This window comes from Hippocampus bargibanti, linkage group LG01, assembly GCF_051943395.1.
Source record: "Hippocampus bargibanti isolate YZ-2025 linkage group LG01, ASM5194339v1, whole genome shotgun sequence".
NCBI classification, from domain to species: Eukaryota; Metazoa; Chordata; class Actinopteri; order Syngnathiformes; family Syngnathidae; genus Hippocampus; species Hippocampus bargibanti.
In genome coordinates, this window is record NC_142734.1 from 1845879 (window position 1) to 1863583 (window position 17705).

General features: G+C 39.8%; 1 protein-coding gene across 3 annotated transcripts in view; it reads right to left on the reverse strand.

Moving 5' to 3' along the window:
• pard3ba (par-3 family cell polarity regulator beta a) overlaps window positions 1-17705 on the reverse strand; it is a 90761-nt gene that overhangs the window by 48663 nt on the left and 24393 nt on the right. For all 3 annotated transcript variants that reach the window (XM_088989077.1, XM_088989002.1, XM_088989154.1), the window contains 7 exons: window positions 16920-17048; window positions 11617-11802; window positions 8553-8717; window positions 6750-6815; window positions 3027-3126; window positions 1067-1214; window positions 841-920 (listed from right to left, as the gene is read on the reverse strand). In XM_088989077.1, coding sequence (XP_088845203.1) covers window positions 841-920; window positions 1067-1214; window positions 3027-3126; window positions 6750-6815; window positions 8553-8717; window positions 11617-11802; window positions 16920-17048 — 874 coding nt within the window. The remainder of the gene's footprint in view (window positions 1-840; window positions 921-1066; window positions 1215-3026; window positions 3127-6749; window positions 6816-8552; window positions 8718-11616; window positions 11803-16919; window positions 17049-17705) is intronic.

Below are 17705 nucleotides of genomic sequence, written 5' to 3' on the forward strand. Positions count from 1 at the left end.
TATTATGATGATGATGATGATTATTATTATTAAAAAAATAAGGTAGAAAGATCTCAGAAGATGGTGAGTGTCCATGCTTTTGGATTCATTATTATTATTATTATTATTATTATTATTATTATTGTTATTATTAATATTATTATTATTATTGTTATTATGAATATTATTAATAATATTATTGTTATTATTATTATTCCTTTCATCACTTTGCTGCTGTGAAATGTAAATTTCTCCACTGTGAGACTAATAAAGGGAAATCCAATCCAATTATTATTATTATTATTAATAATAATATTATTATTGTTACTATTGTTATTATTATTACTATTATTTATTATTATTATTATTATTATTATTGTTGTTATTATTAATAATATTATTATTATTATTGTTGTTATTATGAATATTATTATTAATAATATTATTGTTATTATTATTATTGGTGTTATTATTGTTACTATTGTTATTATTAATATTACTATTATTTATTATTATTATTATTATCATTATTAATAATAATAATAATAATAATATTGTTATTATTATTGTTGTTATTATCAATAATAATAATAACAACAACAACAACAACAACAATAATAATAAATAATAGTAATATTAATAATAACAATAGTAACATTAATAATAATAAATAATAATATTGTTATTATTAATATTACTATTATTATTATTATTATTATATAAAAACATAAGTATACTGATCTCAGAATATGGCAAGTGATCTTACCCATGTCCATTCTTTTGGATTTTTTATTATTATTATTATTATTATTATTAAAAAAAATAAGTACACTGATGTCAGAAGATGGCGAGTGATCTTACCCATGTCCATGCTTTTGGATTCATGATTTCGAGTTTTGCTGTCTCTGTAGCTGGCCTTTCGGTCATCCGAGAAACGCTCCCTGCAACAAACAAAAGGCACTTATCGTCAAAACAAAACTTTGTACAAGTCCAGATGACGGCTGAAGAAACCTTTTCATCGAGTCAACAATTGTTGTGTGCGATTTAACACGAGGATGGGCGTAAATTGTGACTTGTGGGGGGACACCTGTAGTGAGAGAGAATGACAGCTGGGTCTCGACTTGTTTCCTCCCTTTTTCCCACGGAAGGTTGCCTGTGGAAGCCTTCACTGGAGTCTTCTTGACTGTTGCTATAGTGACCATGGTTGCCATTGGTGGTTGCATCAGGAAACGGAGCTACAGAGAATCACAGAGAAGATTTGTTACTTGCAAATTCTGCTACAAGAGTTATACTTGTACACAAACAGTAACAAAAAGAAAAACTCTTCTCTCACACGTCTGTATTGAATATTTGTACTGATTGGTTAGCCTTGGTGTCCATCGCTTCAACATCCAGCCCTTGAAACCTCCGATGTGTCTGTGTGCGTGAAGCACAATACAGACGCTCCCCAACTTACGAACGAGATATGTTCCGAACGGTCGTAGGTAAGGTGAATTTGTTCTTAAGTTGCTTCAGTGCTATATTTTGTATGGAATGTATGCTAAAGGCTTATATAAGTATGTTTAAGGTTTATCAAAGTATGTTTAAAGCTTGTATAAGTAACCTGTATTGGTTTGTAGTGAAAAATAAACATTTAATAAAATATATGGTCTTTAAAGATACGTACATGTACAACTGGAGAGAAGACTTCATATGTGATTCCAAAAATGTTCATATGTACCGTTCTTGTTCGTAAGTAGGGGAGGGCCTGTACGCAGACAATCACAAGCAAGCTTGTCCGGATAAAGGCGCGCAGTACAAAATTCAACTGACAGCATCTCTGTCCAAACATTTTCTCAACATACTGTACCCGCAAAAATGTTTGTATGTACCGTTTTTCGCAAGTTGAGTGTTTGTAAGTAGGGGAGCATCTGTATGTTGCCAATCGCAAGCGAGCTCAGCCATACAAAGGTGCGCAATACAAAATCCAACTTACAGCATCTCTGTCCGAACATTTTTCGACATACTCTACCCACAAAAATGTTCGTATGTACTGTTTTTCGTAACTTGAATATTCGTAAGTAGGGGAGCATCTGTACGCAGCCAATCGCAGGCGAGCTCGTCCATATAAAAGTGCGCAATACAAAATCCAACTTACAGCATCTCTGTCCAAACATTTTTCGACATACTGTACCGGCAAAAATGTTCGTATGTACTGTTTTTCGTAACTTGAATATTCGTAAGTAGGGGAGCATCTGTACACAGCCAATCGCAGGCGAGCTCGTCCATATAAAGGTGCGCAATACAAAATCCAACTTACAGCATCTCTGTCCAAACATTTTTCAACATACTGTACCGGCAAAAATGTTCGTATGTACTGCTTTTCGTAACTTGAATATTCGTAAGTAGGGGAGCATCTGTACACAGCCAATCGCAGGCGAGCTCGGCCATATAAAGGTGCGCAATACAAAATCCAACTTACAGCATCTTTGTCCAAACATTTTTCAACATACTGTACCGACAAAAATGTTCGTATGTACTGTTTTTCGTAACTTCAATATTCGTAAGTAGGGGAGCATCTGTACACAGCCAATCGCAGGCGAGCTCGGCCATATAAAGGTGCGCAATACAAAATCCAACTTACAGCATCTCTGTACGAACATTTTTCGACATACTCTACCCACAAAAATGTTCGTATGTACTGTTTTTCGTAACTTGAATATTCGTAAGTAGGGGAGCATCTGTACACAGCCAATCGCAGGCGAGCTCGGCCATATAAAGGTGCGCAATACAAAATCCAACTTACAGCATCTCTGTCCAAACATTTTTCAACATACTGTACCGGCAAAAATGTTCGTATGTACTGCTTTTCGTAACTTGAATATTCGTAAGTAGGGGAGCATCTGTACACAGCCAATCGCAGGCGAGCTCGGCCATATAAAGGTGCGCAATACAAAATCCAACTTACAGCATCTCTGTCCAAACATTTTTCGACATAACCTCAAAAATGTTCGTAAGTACCGTTTTTCGTAACTCGAATTTTAAAGCAAAGTCAAGCGTTCACTCACCATTGCTGGCGCCGTCGTACGAAGACTTGTCAGTGAGAAGGTCGCCGTTGAACTCTGAGGGTCCAGAAGCCCCCTGGTAGGCCCGCTGGCGCTGAGGCTCCTGGAAAAGCAAGAAGTTGCAAAGAAGTAACAAATCTGGATGTTAAATTTCCTCATTGTGGGACGAATAAAGGTTTTCTGATTCTGATTTCACGAATTTATTCGGGAATTGAAAATATGACGTAGAGCGCTATTCCCGAATTTGTTCGGGTTTTCATTTTTACAATGTATTGAATAAAGTAAAAATAATAAAGAGCAATACATAGGGGAGACTAAACACACAAAAAAAGACTAGGGATAATACTAGTGGGCCTCAATCGGCAGTGCGTATGCACCTAAAGGCTAGCGACCACTCATTTGACGACAATGAAGTTAAAATCTTAGCGAAAGAAAATAGATCCTTTGAAAGGGGAGTAAAAGAAGGTATTTTCATAAAACAGCAAAATCCTTCCCTTCACCGTAATGGTGGGGTGACGATCGTTCATTCAATAGACTGTTTAGGCAACATAGGATTAGTCATGCTGATGAGGTGATACCAGAGCAAATGGGGCAATCAGGCCAGTCGTAGACCACATACTCATGCAGGACAATAGAAGTAATCAGTCAGGACAATAGAAGCTATCAGTGGAGCTGCAGGGGTTAGTCCTCTGCTCCCCGCAACCTGAGAGCAGGGACCTATCATAGCAGAGTCCGGCACCGCCATGTCCGGACAGTAGGGATATATATATACATATATAGGGCCGAAACTACCAGCAAAAGATTTTAGTTGGCTGACGAAGCCACTTGGATAAGAAGCGAAACGTCCGACACCTTCAAATTTGTACAGATGACGGCTGAAGAAACCTTTTCATCGATGGACCACTCCTGTACGACTGAGAGCTTACACAGACGTATTGGTATTACTGTTACTATTACGATTGGTATTACTATTACCATTATTATTATTACAGTAAAGTCTCGTTATATCGATATTCAAGGGAGTCCGAAAAAATATCGATATAACCGGGACTATCGATATATCCGATATCGATATAACGAGACTTTACTGTATTATTATTAAATCATTTTACATACGTCAACACCAATATAGAAAAACCTCGTTGGTGCAAATAGTTGATGATAGCCTCTTCCACTCACACTTTCAACTCCAATACTCCAAACTTCGCTTAGTAGTGGTGCACTAAATTTTCCATTGGTGAAAATGAAACCCAAAATGCGAAGCCTTCGTTTAAATACGGGGGTTTCCTCCACGTGACACTTGCTGACAATTATATGGCCAATCTTAGTAGATCATGAACTCACCAATAGCTGAGACAATCTGTGAAAAGATCGTTTGCATACCAAAAGAAAAAGCAGAAAAGGGGTGGGGGAGAGAAAACAGAGGATGATTTAAAGGACAACCGACACCGCAGCCAATTGCGGTAACACGAAAAAAAAAAAAAGTGTAAGTTGACACAAATTTCCAGCAGACAAACCAGCCATTTCAAACAGAGCTTGTGCGCCATCTTGAGCATTTTCTGGGACGCTACATTGGAGTCCAGACGCCTCAAAAATTGGTTGCAAACATGTATGCTTTCCTCTTCAGAACTATTTGAATCATATTCAGAACCGGAGTGGTAACAAGAAAGCATCTTCTCCAAATCTGAACTCTCTGCAGTCATTGTTTTGATTCTGGAGCAAGGCAGTGTGTGACCAATAGTGATGTCACGAACAAGGGGGCGGGACTTTCTGAATCTGCCCAGTTTCCGAGCTCATTTTGTGGCAGTTTTGGGACACTTTAAGTCATTTTTATTGGTGTTTTGTATTTGACTAAAAATATCAGCCTGCGTGTTTTAGCTATTTTAGATGCTATAAAACGTTTTTCTGATGTCAGTTAGGAAACAAAAAAAAAAAATGGTGTCGGTTGTCCTTTATTTGAGAGAAAGTGCAAATTGCGGCTGATGAAGCCATGGGCAAAATAAAACCAGCATGCAGGAAGCTTTGGACGAACTTTATTTAAAAGGTGGGGGAATGAAAAAATTGAAAGAATAGAAAGCAGAAAAAGCAATAAAGAAACAAACTGAAGGGCTGGAGTATCCCGAGGAAACAGTGATGAGAAAAGTGGCTAACAGGCTTAGTAGTAACAGCGATGTGAAAGGTGATAAATAAAAATGTCATGAGCAAAGATCAATTTCATGCGTTACAAGTGGACAGGAGAGGAGTTGCATACAAAGGCAGAAAGTGTTTATGCAAGCATGTTAATGGGCAAGTCTTCGAAATATACTGATACCTTGGCTTACGAACTTAATTGGTTCCCAGACAGTGTGTGTATGGCGAAAAGTGTGTATCCCAAAAATAAATTTCCCATAGGAAACCATTAAAATGAGAATAATCCGTTCCCAGGTCCCCATAAAACACAATTTTCCAATTTTGTAAGCCTTAAAACTCCACAAAATATACCTTATTTTATGTATAATAAATGTGCTATGGTATAATAATCAAAGAAATAAACGGTACTGTGTAATAAAGTTGTTTTATTTACAATCGTGATGGTCATTGATAGCTTGATGGAATGGAGTGGCCGCTTTCATCAGCATGAAACACTTGATGAGGAACGTCGCCTTCTTCTTTCACCATCTTGAGGAATGATCCTTGTAGGTGCTTTCTCTGCGATAATTTTACCTTGTTCCTCATCAATTGTGTTCTGTTTAGCTGGGTTGATAGCTTTTTGCATCAAGTGTACAAATGGCTTGTGCGGGTTATTTGTGGAGCCTGATTGATAGGAATTTTAACCTTGCAGTCGACACTGCCTTTGAACTATCAAAGTTGAAACTCTCTCTGTCGTCTGCCTGTCTCTTTCATGTTTTAACAACCTCCCCTCACTGCTGCGTTCCTGACCAATCACGTGGCTTTAACCAAAGACTGGAGGCGGGGAATAGAGGACAAAAAAAATGTCGGCAGCCATTTTCTTTTTTGGAGAATGGCTTCACTCTCTCTCTGTCTGTAACCCCCCCCCCCCCTCACTGCTGCGTTCTTGACCAATCGCGTGTCTTTAATCGACTGGGGGCGGGTAATAGAGGACAAAAACAGTCGGCTGCCATTTTGTTGTTAGAAGAACGGGCTCGTTCGCGAACGACACTCACTCATTGTGGCAGCTCTGTGTGTATCCCGAAAAATAGTTCGTATGCCAAGGTAAAATTTTCATAAATTTAACGTTCGTAAACTGAAAAGTTCGTAATCCAAGGGGTTCGTAAACCGAGGTATCAGTGTATGTCCGTATGTCCGTATCTCGTCGCCGTACATCTGGCCGGCCATTGCCCGGATGTCTTCCGCGTACGCGATCCTATTCGAGTCGCCATCGCGAACGCGTCTGTAATCAAGTAGCATTTCCGGTTGTACGATTGTGTGTCCGCGTGCGCATCTGCACTCCGTTTTCCTCGTGACTTCGGCAGATCTCATAAAGCTTCCTGGCGTGAAGGCGTGAGACGCAAACTCATAAGCGCTAACCTCCTCGCTGTATTCCACGTTAGCATGCGCTAAACCAAATGTGTAACAACTACGATGGGGAACGCCCAGAGCGGTTTTTGTGGAATACTCCCGGCAACCCTGAGGTAGCGGCGCCGACGCTCGCCTCCATAGTGTTGGTAGGAGGGAAGTGGAGCGCTGCGGATGAGGCGGTGGGCCGATGCTGCTGACTTCTTGTACCTGATTGTTAGAAGATGGATGAGCGGCGGCTCGATGGGCGGCGGCCATCACGGCATTGGACGGTCCCTAGGAAGGAAAAATGATACATGCATGCTGAATGGAGGAATCATCTCCCATTAACTCTTTTTTTCCAATGCAAGAAGACCGTCTGAGGTTTCTTATGCTGCATTGCATGTTGATCTAGTTCTAAAACTCAATATTCTGTGGCAATGTTACATACATAACATTTTCAATAATTAGTCCGTCCTCCCTCCCTCCCTTCCTTCAAATATTTATGTATTATTATGTATTTCTTTCTTTCTGTGCCTCTATATATATATATATATATATATATTTCTTTCTTTATGTATTTGTTGTGTATTTCTTTATGTATTTCTTTGTGTTTATTTCTTTATGTATTTATGTATTACTTTCTTGATGTATTTATGTATGTATGTATTTATTTATTTCTTTATGTATGTATGTATTTATTTTTGTATTTATTCATGTATTTATTTGTGTATGTATTTATTTATTTATTATTAGTATATATTTATTTCTTTATGTATGTCTTTCTTTATGTATTTATGTATTTCTTTCTTGATGTATTTATATATGTATGTATTTCTTTCTTTCTTTATGTATTTATGAATGTATTTATTTTTGTATTTATTCGTGTATGTATTTATTTATTTATTATTAGTATATATTTATTTCTTTATGTATTTATGTATTACTTTCTTGATGTATTTATGTATGTATGTATTTATTTATTTCTTTATGTATTTATGTATGTATGTATGTATTTATTTTTAGTATATATTTATTTCTTTATGTATTTATGTATTACTTTCTTGATGTATTTATGTATGTATGTATTTATTTATTTCTTTATGTATTTATGTATGTATGTATGTATTTATTTTTGTATTTATTCATGTATTTATTTGTGTATGTATTTATTTGTTTATTATTAGTATATATTTATTTCTTTATGTATGTCTTTCTTTATGTATTTATGTATTTCTTTCTTGATGTATTTATATATGTATGTATTTATTTCTTTCTTTATGTATTTATGTATGTATGTATTTATTTTTGTATTTATTCGTGTATGTATTTATTTATTTATTATTAGTATATATTTATTTCGTTATGTATTTATGTATTACTTTCTTGATGTATTTATGTATGTATGTATTTATTTCTTTATGTATTTATGTATGTATTTATGTATGTATGTATGTATTTATTTTTGTATTTATTCATGTATTTATTCGTGTATGTATTTATTTATTTATTATTAGTATATATTTATTTCTTTATGTATGTCTTTCTTGATGTATTTATGTATGTATGTATTTATTTATTTCTTTATGTATTTCTTTCTTTCTTTATGTATTTATGTATGTATGTATTTATTTTTGTATTTATTCGTGTATGTATTTATTTATTTATTATTAGTATATATTTATTTCTTTATGTATGTCTTTCTTTATGTATTTCTTTATTTATGTGTTACTTTGTTTATGTATTTCTTTGTTTATGTATTTATGTATTTATCAGAATCAGAATCAGAAAACCTTTATTCGTCCCACAATGGAGAAATTTACATAAATACATATATGTATTTATGTATGCATTTCTTATGCATTTTTTATGTATGCATGTATTTCTTTCTTTCTGTATTCATGTATGTATCTATGTATTTCTTTTTGTATTTATTCATGTATTTCTTTCTTTATGTATTTCTGTATGTATTTCTGTATGTATTTATTTTCGTATTTATTTATTATTACATTCATCAAGACAATGAAGCGTCACCTCCACTCTGGATGCTCGCAGCACCATAAGCTGGATGGTTCCCCGGTTGTTGCCCTCCGACGACATCGAGCGCCTCAGCGTCTCCATGGCTGCATGGTTGGACAGGCCAAGTAGCGATTCGCCATTGACCGCAATCAGCTGGTCATTTACTCGCAGCCTGCCGTCCTGCGGGGGAAAAAAATGACAGCGATGTTCACGGGAAACTCCTGCCATAGTGGGGTGAGGTTCAATTTGGATCGTTCCTACAACCGACTTCTTTGGCAACATAGGCGTAGTTATGCTGATGAGGTGATACCAGATCAAATGGGGCAATCGGGCCAGTCGTCAGTGTCAATCAGTGTATCAGCCGCAGGGAATAGTCCTCTGCTCCCCCCAACCTGAGAGCAGGGACCTATCATAGCAGAGTCTGGCACCGCCACGTCTGGACAGTAGGGATATATATATAGGCCCAAAATTACCAGCAAAAGATTTTAGCTCGCTGACGAAGCGTCTTGGATAAGAAGCCGAAACGTCCGAAACCGGCCACTCCATTCCATCAAGCCATCAACGACCATCACAAAGGTCAATAAAACGAATTCATTATACAGTACAGTTTATTTCTTTAATTATAATATCATAGCACATTTATTATCCATATAATAAGGTATATTTTGTGTACTTTTAAGGCTTAGAAAATTAGAAATTAGAAAATTATAAAGTCGAAAATTATGTTTTATGGGGACCTGGGAACGGATTATTCTCATTTCAATGGTTTCCTATGGGAAATAAATTTTTGGGATACACACTTTTCCCCTTACACACTCTGTCTGGGAACTAATTAAGTTCGTAAGCCAAGGTATGACTGTAGACAAAAAAATCAGAGACAAGAAGCATAAATCGGGCCTCAATTTTCTCGAGTTCTCTTTTCAGTCGCTATGTGTTTCCGATGCGTTTCCAAAAAATGGGTTATTTCTCTTTAGGAGTCTTGCTTTCATCTCGGACACTTTCTCTGATGAATGACGCTTTTTTTTGCATGACATTTCTCAGTGGCATCAAAACTGAAGGCGGGACTCGCATTTTTTGATCCCCAATGATTGTTTCCACATTTTATTCTTTTCTCCCACTTCTCAATCTTCTCATTTTTTCTTATTTCACTCCTCCCCTCACTCCCTGTCGTCTTTTTCAATCGTCTTCTCGTGTGATATGTCGTCCCAGAAACCTCTCGTCCGTCTCTTATTTATTGGGGCCATTCCGTTTGAGTGCAATCTGCAAAGGCAGCTGTCAGAAAAAGATGAATAAAAAACGACTTGTGAAGCCACTTTGGGAAGCTCTTGTCTAGCTTGCCTGATCCCAGACCAGCTGTTTATCTTCAACACTACACTTCTCGACGTGCTTCCTTGTCATGTGCCACAGATCTGAGAGCAGCAAAGTAAGGAACTGGGGCTGACATGTTCAAAGAAGGTTGGCCTAATCTCCAAAGCGCTGAAATGGGTCTTTACTTACGTACTTACGTAAGCACTTACGTAAGTACGCACTTACGTACGTAAGTACTTACATACGCACGCACGCACTTACGCACGTACACACTTACGCACGCACGTACTTACGCACGCACGCACTTACGCACGCACTTACTTACGCACTTACTTACGTACGCACGTACTTACGCACGTACTTACGCACGTACTTACGTACGCACGTACTTACGTACGCACGTACTTACGCACGTACTTATGCACGCACGTACTTACGCACGTACTTATGCACGTACTTACGCACGCACGTACTTACGCACGTACTTACGCACGCACGTACTTACGCACGTACTTACGCACGCACGTACTTACGCACGTACTTACGCACGCACGTACTTACGCACGTACTTACGCACGCACGTACTTACGCACGTACTTACGCACGTAGTTACGTACGCACGTACTTACGCACGTACTTACGCACGTACTTACGTACGCACGTACTTACGCACGTACTTACGCACGTACTTACGTACGCACTTACGCACGTACTTACGTACGCACTTACGTACGCACGTACTTACGCACGTACTTACGCACGTACTTACGTACGCACTTATGTACGCACGTACTTACGCACGCACGTACTTACGCACGCACGTACTTACGCACGCACGTACTTACGCACGTACTTACGCACGTACTTACCTACCTACGCAAGTACTTACCTACCTACGCAAGTACTTACTTACCTACGTACGCAAGTACTGACTTTCTTTCTTTATTTTGTGATCGACTCACAAGTTGAAGTGTGTGCTGAGTGATCAAGATAAGATGGCGACGGAGTTGATAAGACCCTAAAGGTCAAAAAGAGGGGGGTGGGGGCAAAGGTCAGCACGAGAGATACACCCCTGCAGAAGGGAGAGCAACGATGGCATCAGTGAAAGACAGGAAGTAAGACAAAGAGAGGACACGGGACACTTGACAGGAACCACAGAGGAAAAAGAGAAAATGGCAACGGCGACAAATTTAAAGAAATCCATCAATCACACTTTCATGATGTAGTGATGGAGAATAAGACGTTATTAGATTGAAAAGTTTCATGCTGTTATATGCCGAGTCAACAAGTGTAACTATTGAAGCACAGACAACCTGGGGTCAATCTGAGGTCAACAGACACAGCAAGTAAACGGACATCTTCATCTAGGAGATCTGGCCTTGGACAGAATTTAGGACTTGGGAAACTCCTTTATCACCGAAGCAATTTACGACTCGAAACTCCTTCACAGGAAGAGCTCATTAGCTAGGTTACAAATGTATCAGTTCATGGAAAAGACAATGTTTTATTGCTTACAGCTGTTCGTGCTTAGAACTCAAGAGGTGTAGTATTCTAATCAAGAAAATGATGTTTTACTAATTATCACTTTAATTTGCATATACTCTCAATAAAAAACTTGGTAGAGGGCTGAATAATTCAGACGTCTGTCATGAATGGCTGTGTCTCCTGCCGGCAGTAAAAGACAATGTTCCTGGGTTCGAGTCTTTGTCCGCAGTGTCCGATCGAACATCTCCGACATGCATCATCAGGTTAGTAAAAATAAATGATGTACCTTGTAGGCGGCGCCTCCATGGATGACGGATTTAATAAAAATGCCCAAGTCTTCACCGGTCTCTCTAGACTTGTTGCCCTTCAGACTGACTCCAAGGCCCGCGGAGCCCGTTTCATTCAGCGGGACTTCATACATCAGCTGCTCCCTGCCGTCCTCCAACACCAGATTGCCAGCATCTTCACCTTTCTAAAAGACAGACGAATACAGACAGTGGAAGGCCCGCAGTGTATGAATGACATTTAGGAAGATTAAAAACTCCATTGCTCATTTTTAATAAACGTGATGATCGCTGAAGCTTGAGGTTCCAAGTCACTCGCACAAACTGATCTTCTGACACTTCACCAGTTGCACTTAAAATAAAAATTCAGGTACAGACGCTCCCCAATTTACGAACATTTGAGTTACGAATAACGGTGCACAACAACATTATTGCGGGTATGTTAGGATGCTGAACTCAATGACCATCACAAAGGTAAATAAAACGACTTTATTATACAGTACGGTTTATTTCTTTCATGACAATACAATAGCACATTTATTATACGTAAAATGAGGTGTATTTTGTGTAGTTTTAAGGCTTATTTTGTAGAAAATTGTGTTTTAAGGGGACCTCGGAACGGATTATTCTCATTTTAATAGTTTCTTAAGGGAAATAAATGTTTGGAAGACTAACTTTTCGCCTCAGACACACACTTTCTGGGAACCGATTAAGTTTGTAAGCTGAGTTATCACCGTACCTCTGTTATAATAGCTTAAGAAATAGCAGGGGACAGTGTCAGTGAGGGTAATATCGCCGAGAAAGCATGGCAACTTCACCCGGATATCATCAAGAGGCAACTACATCAATGACAATCACAAAGGTAAATAAAACGAATTTATTATACGGTACAGTTTATGTCTTTCATGACAATACAATAGCACATTTATTATACATAAAATGAGGTGTATTTTATGTAGTTTTGAGGGTGATTTTGTAGAAAATTACGTTTCATGGGGACCTGGGAACGGATTATTCTCATTTTAATAGTTTCTTATGGGAAATTAATGTTTGGAAGACTAACTTTTCGCCTTAGACACACAGTTTCTGGGAACCGATTAAGTTTGTAAGCTGAGTTATCACCGTACCTCTGTTATAATAGCTTAAGAAATAGCAGGGGACAGTGTCAGTGAGGGTAATATCGCCGAGAAAGCACAGCAACTTCACCCGGATATCATCAAGAGGCAAGTACATCAATGACAATCACAAAGGTAAATAAAACGAATTTATTATACGGTACAGTTTATTTCTTTCATTACAATACAATAGCACATTTATTAGACATAAAATGAGGTATATTTTGTGTAGTTTTTAGACTTATTTTGGAGAAATTATGTTTTATGGGGACCTAGGAACGGATTATTTTCATTTTAATGGTTTCTTATGGGAAATAAATGTTCGGCAGACAAACTTTTCGCATTATACACATTTTCGGGGAATTAATTACGTTCTTGAGCTGAGGTATGACTGTACAAAAACGCTGGGGGTCACCCAAGTGTTTCAGACTAAAAAGAGATGAATGCGCAGAGTGGAAAAAGTTTTTCTTCGTTTTGATATGAAAAGCGTCGGTGGAAAGTGAGCCATCTTTAAAGGAAAAAAGCCATAATAACATTTTCTTACTTCCTCCTGCAACGCAGTGGAGGAGGAACGGCGGGTGGTGGTTGGTGGTGGACACACACACACACACACACACACACACACACACACACACACACACACACACACACACACACACACACACACACACACACACACACACACACACACATACAGAGGAGCATTAAAAGTGATAAGCCATCCCTGAGGTATTCATGCTTGTGTGGCTCAATGCTGATTCTTTACATTTTATCTCCCTTCTCTCTTCCTCTTTGTCCCCAGGCTTGACTCTCTCCTTCCCCGCCGACTACTTTCTCACTTAAAGGACAACCGACGTCACTTTTTTGTTTGCGAACTGACATCAGAAAAACGTTTTATAGCATCTAAAATAGCCAAAACACGCAGGCTGACATTTTTAATCAGATGCAAAACAGCAATAAAAATGACTTCAAGTGTCTAAAAAGTACTTCAATTTGAAACCGGAAGTGGCCAGTTTCAGAAGGTCCACACGTGCCAGTGTTCACTCAACCCGTAAGCAACTCAAATAGATAGAAAGCTAGCTAGCTAGCTAGCTAATAGACACAATAATAATAATAATAATAATAATACATTTCACTTATAAGCGCCTTTCAAAACTCTCAAGGACAATTTACAGTCACAGGATATTTTTCCTGCGGGTGAGCAGCGGCAGCCACAAGCGCCAGCGTTCACTCAAGCCGGATATAACTCAAATACAGTAAAGTCTCGTTATATCGATATTCAAGGGAGTCCGAAAAAATATCGATATAACCGGGACTATCGATATATCCGAACCTGTTTGCATGTAATTTTCTCCGTGCGTGCATAGAAATAGTATCGATATAACCGGGACTATCGATATATCCGATATCGATATAACGAGACTTTACTGTAGATAGAAAGATAGCTAGCTAGCTAGCTAGCTAATAGATACGGCAATAGGCACACAAACAGTTTATTTGTCGAAGATTACTGCTGATGTGACACCTGAGGCTCCGTGGCGGAACACTCAAGACTAGGGGGGCCCCTAATTGTCTTTGCTTGAGGGTACGCTGGGTCTCTCGGGGGGCTGAGACCGCGTGGCTCCATTGTGCGACCCCCTGCTCCCTCCGCTAATGGCCCTCAGCAATAGCGTTAGCATCCAGATACCCCCCCCCCCCCAAAAAAAAAGCTTTTTTGTCCCTTCTGGGTGGTTGGTGTGGAGCCAATGATACATTGCGATGACACAGAGTGGCTTTTGTCATGGAGGATTTCTAGACGAGGGTAATGGCGGGGGAGGGGTCGGTGGGTGTTTGGAGCTTCAAAACTGCAGGATTAGCGATGAGAGTGACATTCAATTAAGATGAGATCTCGCCGTGTGCCGCCGTGGCGTCGCAACTTCCAATTAATCGCCTTAATGTCTGCTCGGATGGGTGCTTAACACCTTGGCCACACAATGAGAAGTGGGGAAAGCTAAATGAGTGATTGAAAAAGAACAATGTCGGGATTCGCGGTGGGTGGCGGCAAAGTGGCTAATGTTGACAAGAAGAGAAAAGTAGCCGTGCTGTAAAGTCACTTTCTGCCTGGTCAGATTTGTTTCCTGCGAACTGACCTGAGCTCCGAGGTTGAGGTTCAACCATGTGCAAAGTGACCCCTTCATCCTGTCCGCAACTCAAACCATCTCGTTTATCTCGAGCAAGAATGTGAAAAGGGATTTTTACTTTCTTTTGTTAATTAGAGTGTGTTCACAAGTGCAAGAGAAGCAGGGATGCGTCAGGGAAATTAAAAAAGGGGGTCAGTTGTCTGAAAAATGGCTAAATTCTAAAATGGAATGGACCTGATTTCAGTTGCGTGCTGGTTTGTTACTGGGCCGCCACAAAAATGGACAAAATCCGACTTCAACGGGGAAAAAAAAATCATTGGCACCGCCCTAGCCACTCTTAAGGACTTGCACACCGCAAGAATCGAAACAAGGGCGCGAAAAATCCTATTGGACCCTCCGCACCCTGCCCACCACCTTTTCCAGACAGTTAGGATGGTGGAAAAAATAATAATTGGCACCGCCCTAGCCACTCTCGAGGACTTGCACAGCGCGAGAATTGAAACAAGTGCGTGAAAAATCCTATTGAACCCTCCGCACCCTGCCCACCACCTTTTCCAGACAGTTAGGATGGTGGAAAAAATTATAATTGGCACCGCCCTAGCCACTCTCGAGGACTTGCACACCCCAAGAATCGAAACAAGGGCGCGAAAAATCCTATTGGACCCTCCGCACCCTGCCCACCACCTTTTACAGACAGTTAGGATGGTGGAAAAAATTATAATTGGCACCGCCCTAGCCACTCTCGAGGACTTGCACACCCCAAGAATCGAAACAAGGGCGCGAAAAATCCTATTGGACCCTCCGCACCCTGCCCACCACCTTTTACAGACAGTTAGGATGGTGGAAAAAATTATAATTGGCACCGCCCTAGCCACTCTCGAGGACTTGCACAGCGCGAGAATTGAAACAAGTGCGTGAAAAATCCTATTGGACCCTCTGCACCCTGCCCACCACCTTTTCAAGACAGGACGGTGGAAAAAAAATCATTGGCACCGCCCTTTGCACTCTGGAGGACTTGCACACCACAATAATCGAAACACGGGCGCATAAAAAAAAAAAATTCTATTGGACCCTCCGCACCCTGCCCACCACCTTTTCCAGACAGTTCCGGACTTTTTTTGTCCTCTATTCCCTGCCCTGATCGTCAGTTAAAGCCACGTGATTGGTCAAGAACGCAGCAGTGTGGGGGGGGGGGGGGGGGGTTAAACATTAAAAAGACAGGCAGACGACAGAGCGACAGTGGATAGAAAACTTCTACTTCAAGATGCAAACTGAAGAAGCATCTTGGATAAGAAGCGAAACGTCCGACACCTTCAAAAAAATACAGATGACGGCTGAAGAAACCTTTTCATCCATATATGTTGTGTCGTTTTAAGACATAGAAAATTAGAAAGTAGAAAATTGCGTTTTATGGGAACCTGGGAACGGATTATTCTCATTTTAATGGTTTCCTATGGGAGATGAATTTTTGGGATACACACTTTTCGCCTTACACTGTCTGGGAATCAATTAAGTTCGTAAGCCAAGGTATCACTGTACTTCCAGATGAGATTCGGAACAAAGTGTTTCGAAAAGTATGTGAAGGACAACAAAGAGAAAACAAAAGTAGCAAAACCGGTAATCCATAGCTAACGTTTGTTCTGTTCTTTGTTGTCGCCCACAAACGTTGCCCTTTGAACCCGTCAGTCCTGACCAGGTAACGGTTCTGTCATCGCCCGTTGTGCTCACACACTTCCTGTGCGACTGTTGTGGCTCGTGTGTGACTTCCTCAAACATGGCTGAGTCAACAAAAGCATAGCGGGACAGGAAAACCGGAGCGTGTTCTGCATATGTCTCGCATGTCCCGTCCGTCCGTCCGTCCATGTGGCGTGTTTTTACAAAAAAAAACTCTATTGACATCAATGGCGTTTGATCCTTTGAGAAGGGAAGGGGTAAAATGACACAATGTGCAGGAAATGGTCACAAAAAAATAATAAAATTGGAGTAAATATGACAAAAAAAAAAGAGGCCTGTGATGGGAGGAGACATCGGGGACAAAAACAAAAAACCACCAGGGGAGACTTTGCTTACCAGTTCCCGTGGCAGGAAGACGTCCTCCTGCCGGGCTACCGTCACGCTAACGCTTTCTCCCTGTTTGGTACTGCGCAACATGGCCACAAGTTCCTCTTGGCTGCGGCCGGTCATATCCATTCCGTTAACCTACGCACATTTGACACCGTGTTGGTAAAGACGAAAAATCCACCGGCAGAGTTTAGTTTACAGAACAGCTACGTTTAAAGGACAACCGACACCATTTTTTTGTTTCCGAACTGACATCGGAAAAACGTTTGATAGCAGCGAAAATACCCAAAACACGCAGGCTGGTATTTTTAGTCAAATGCAAAACAGCAATAAAAATGAGTTCAAGTGTCCCAAAACTACTTGGCGATGTAGCGTCCCAGAAAATGCACAAGATGGCGCCCAAGCTCAGTTGGAAATGGGCTTATTTGTCTGCTGGGAATTTGTGTCAACTAGTATCAAATAGTAGTTTTGGTGCAACACACAACGATTCACCATCGCGCTACTTATGTGTTTTCCTTCTAATTTCGCCATCAGACCAAACAAAGTACCCAAAATAAAGTTTGTGTCTCTAACCGCTAGCTATTGGCTATCTATTCGCTGGCTAATGATTGGCTATTTGCTAGCTAGCTATTAACTATCTATTCACTAGCTACTAGCTGCCGAATGGCTAGCTATTTGCTATCTATTCGCCAGCAAATACCTAGCTACTCGCTGGCTAATAGCTAGCGAATAGATAGTTATATTTTGTGCATTGTGTATTTTTTTCAACCTCTTCTATTGCCGGAGACCGTTGCT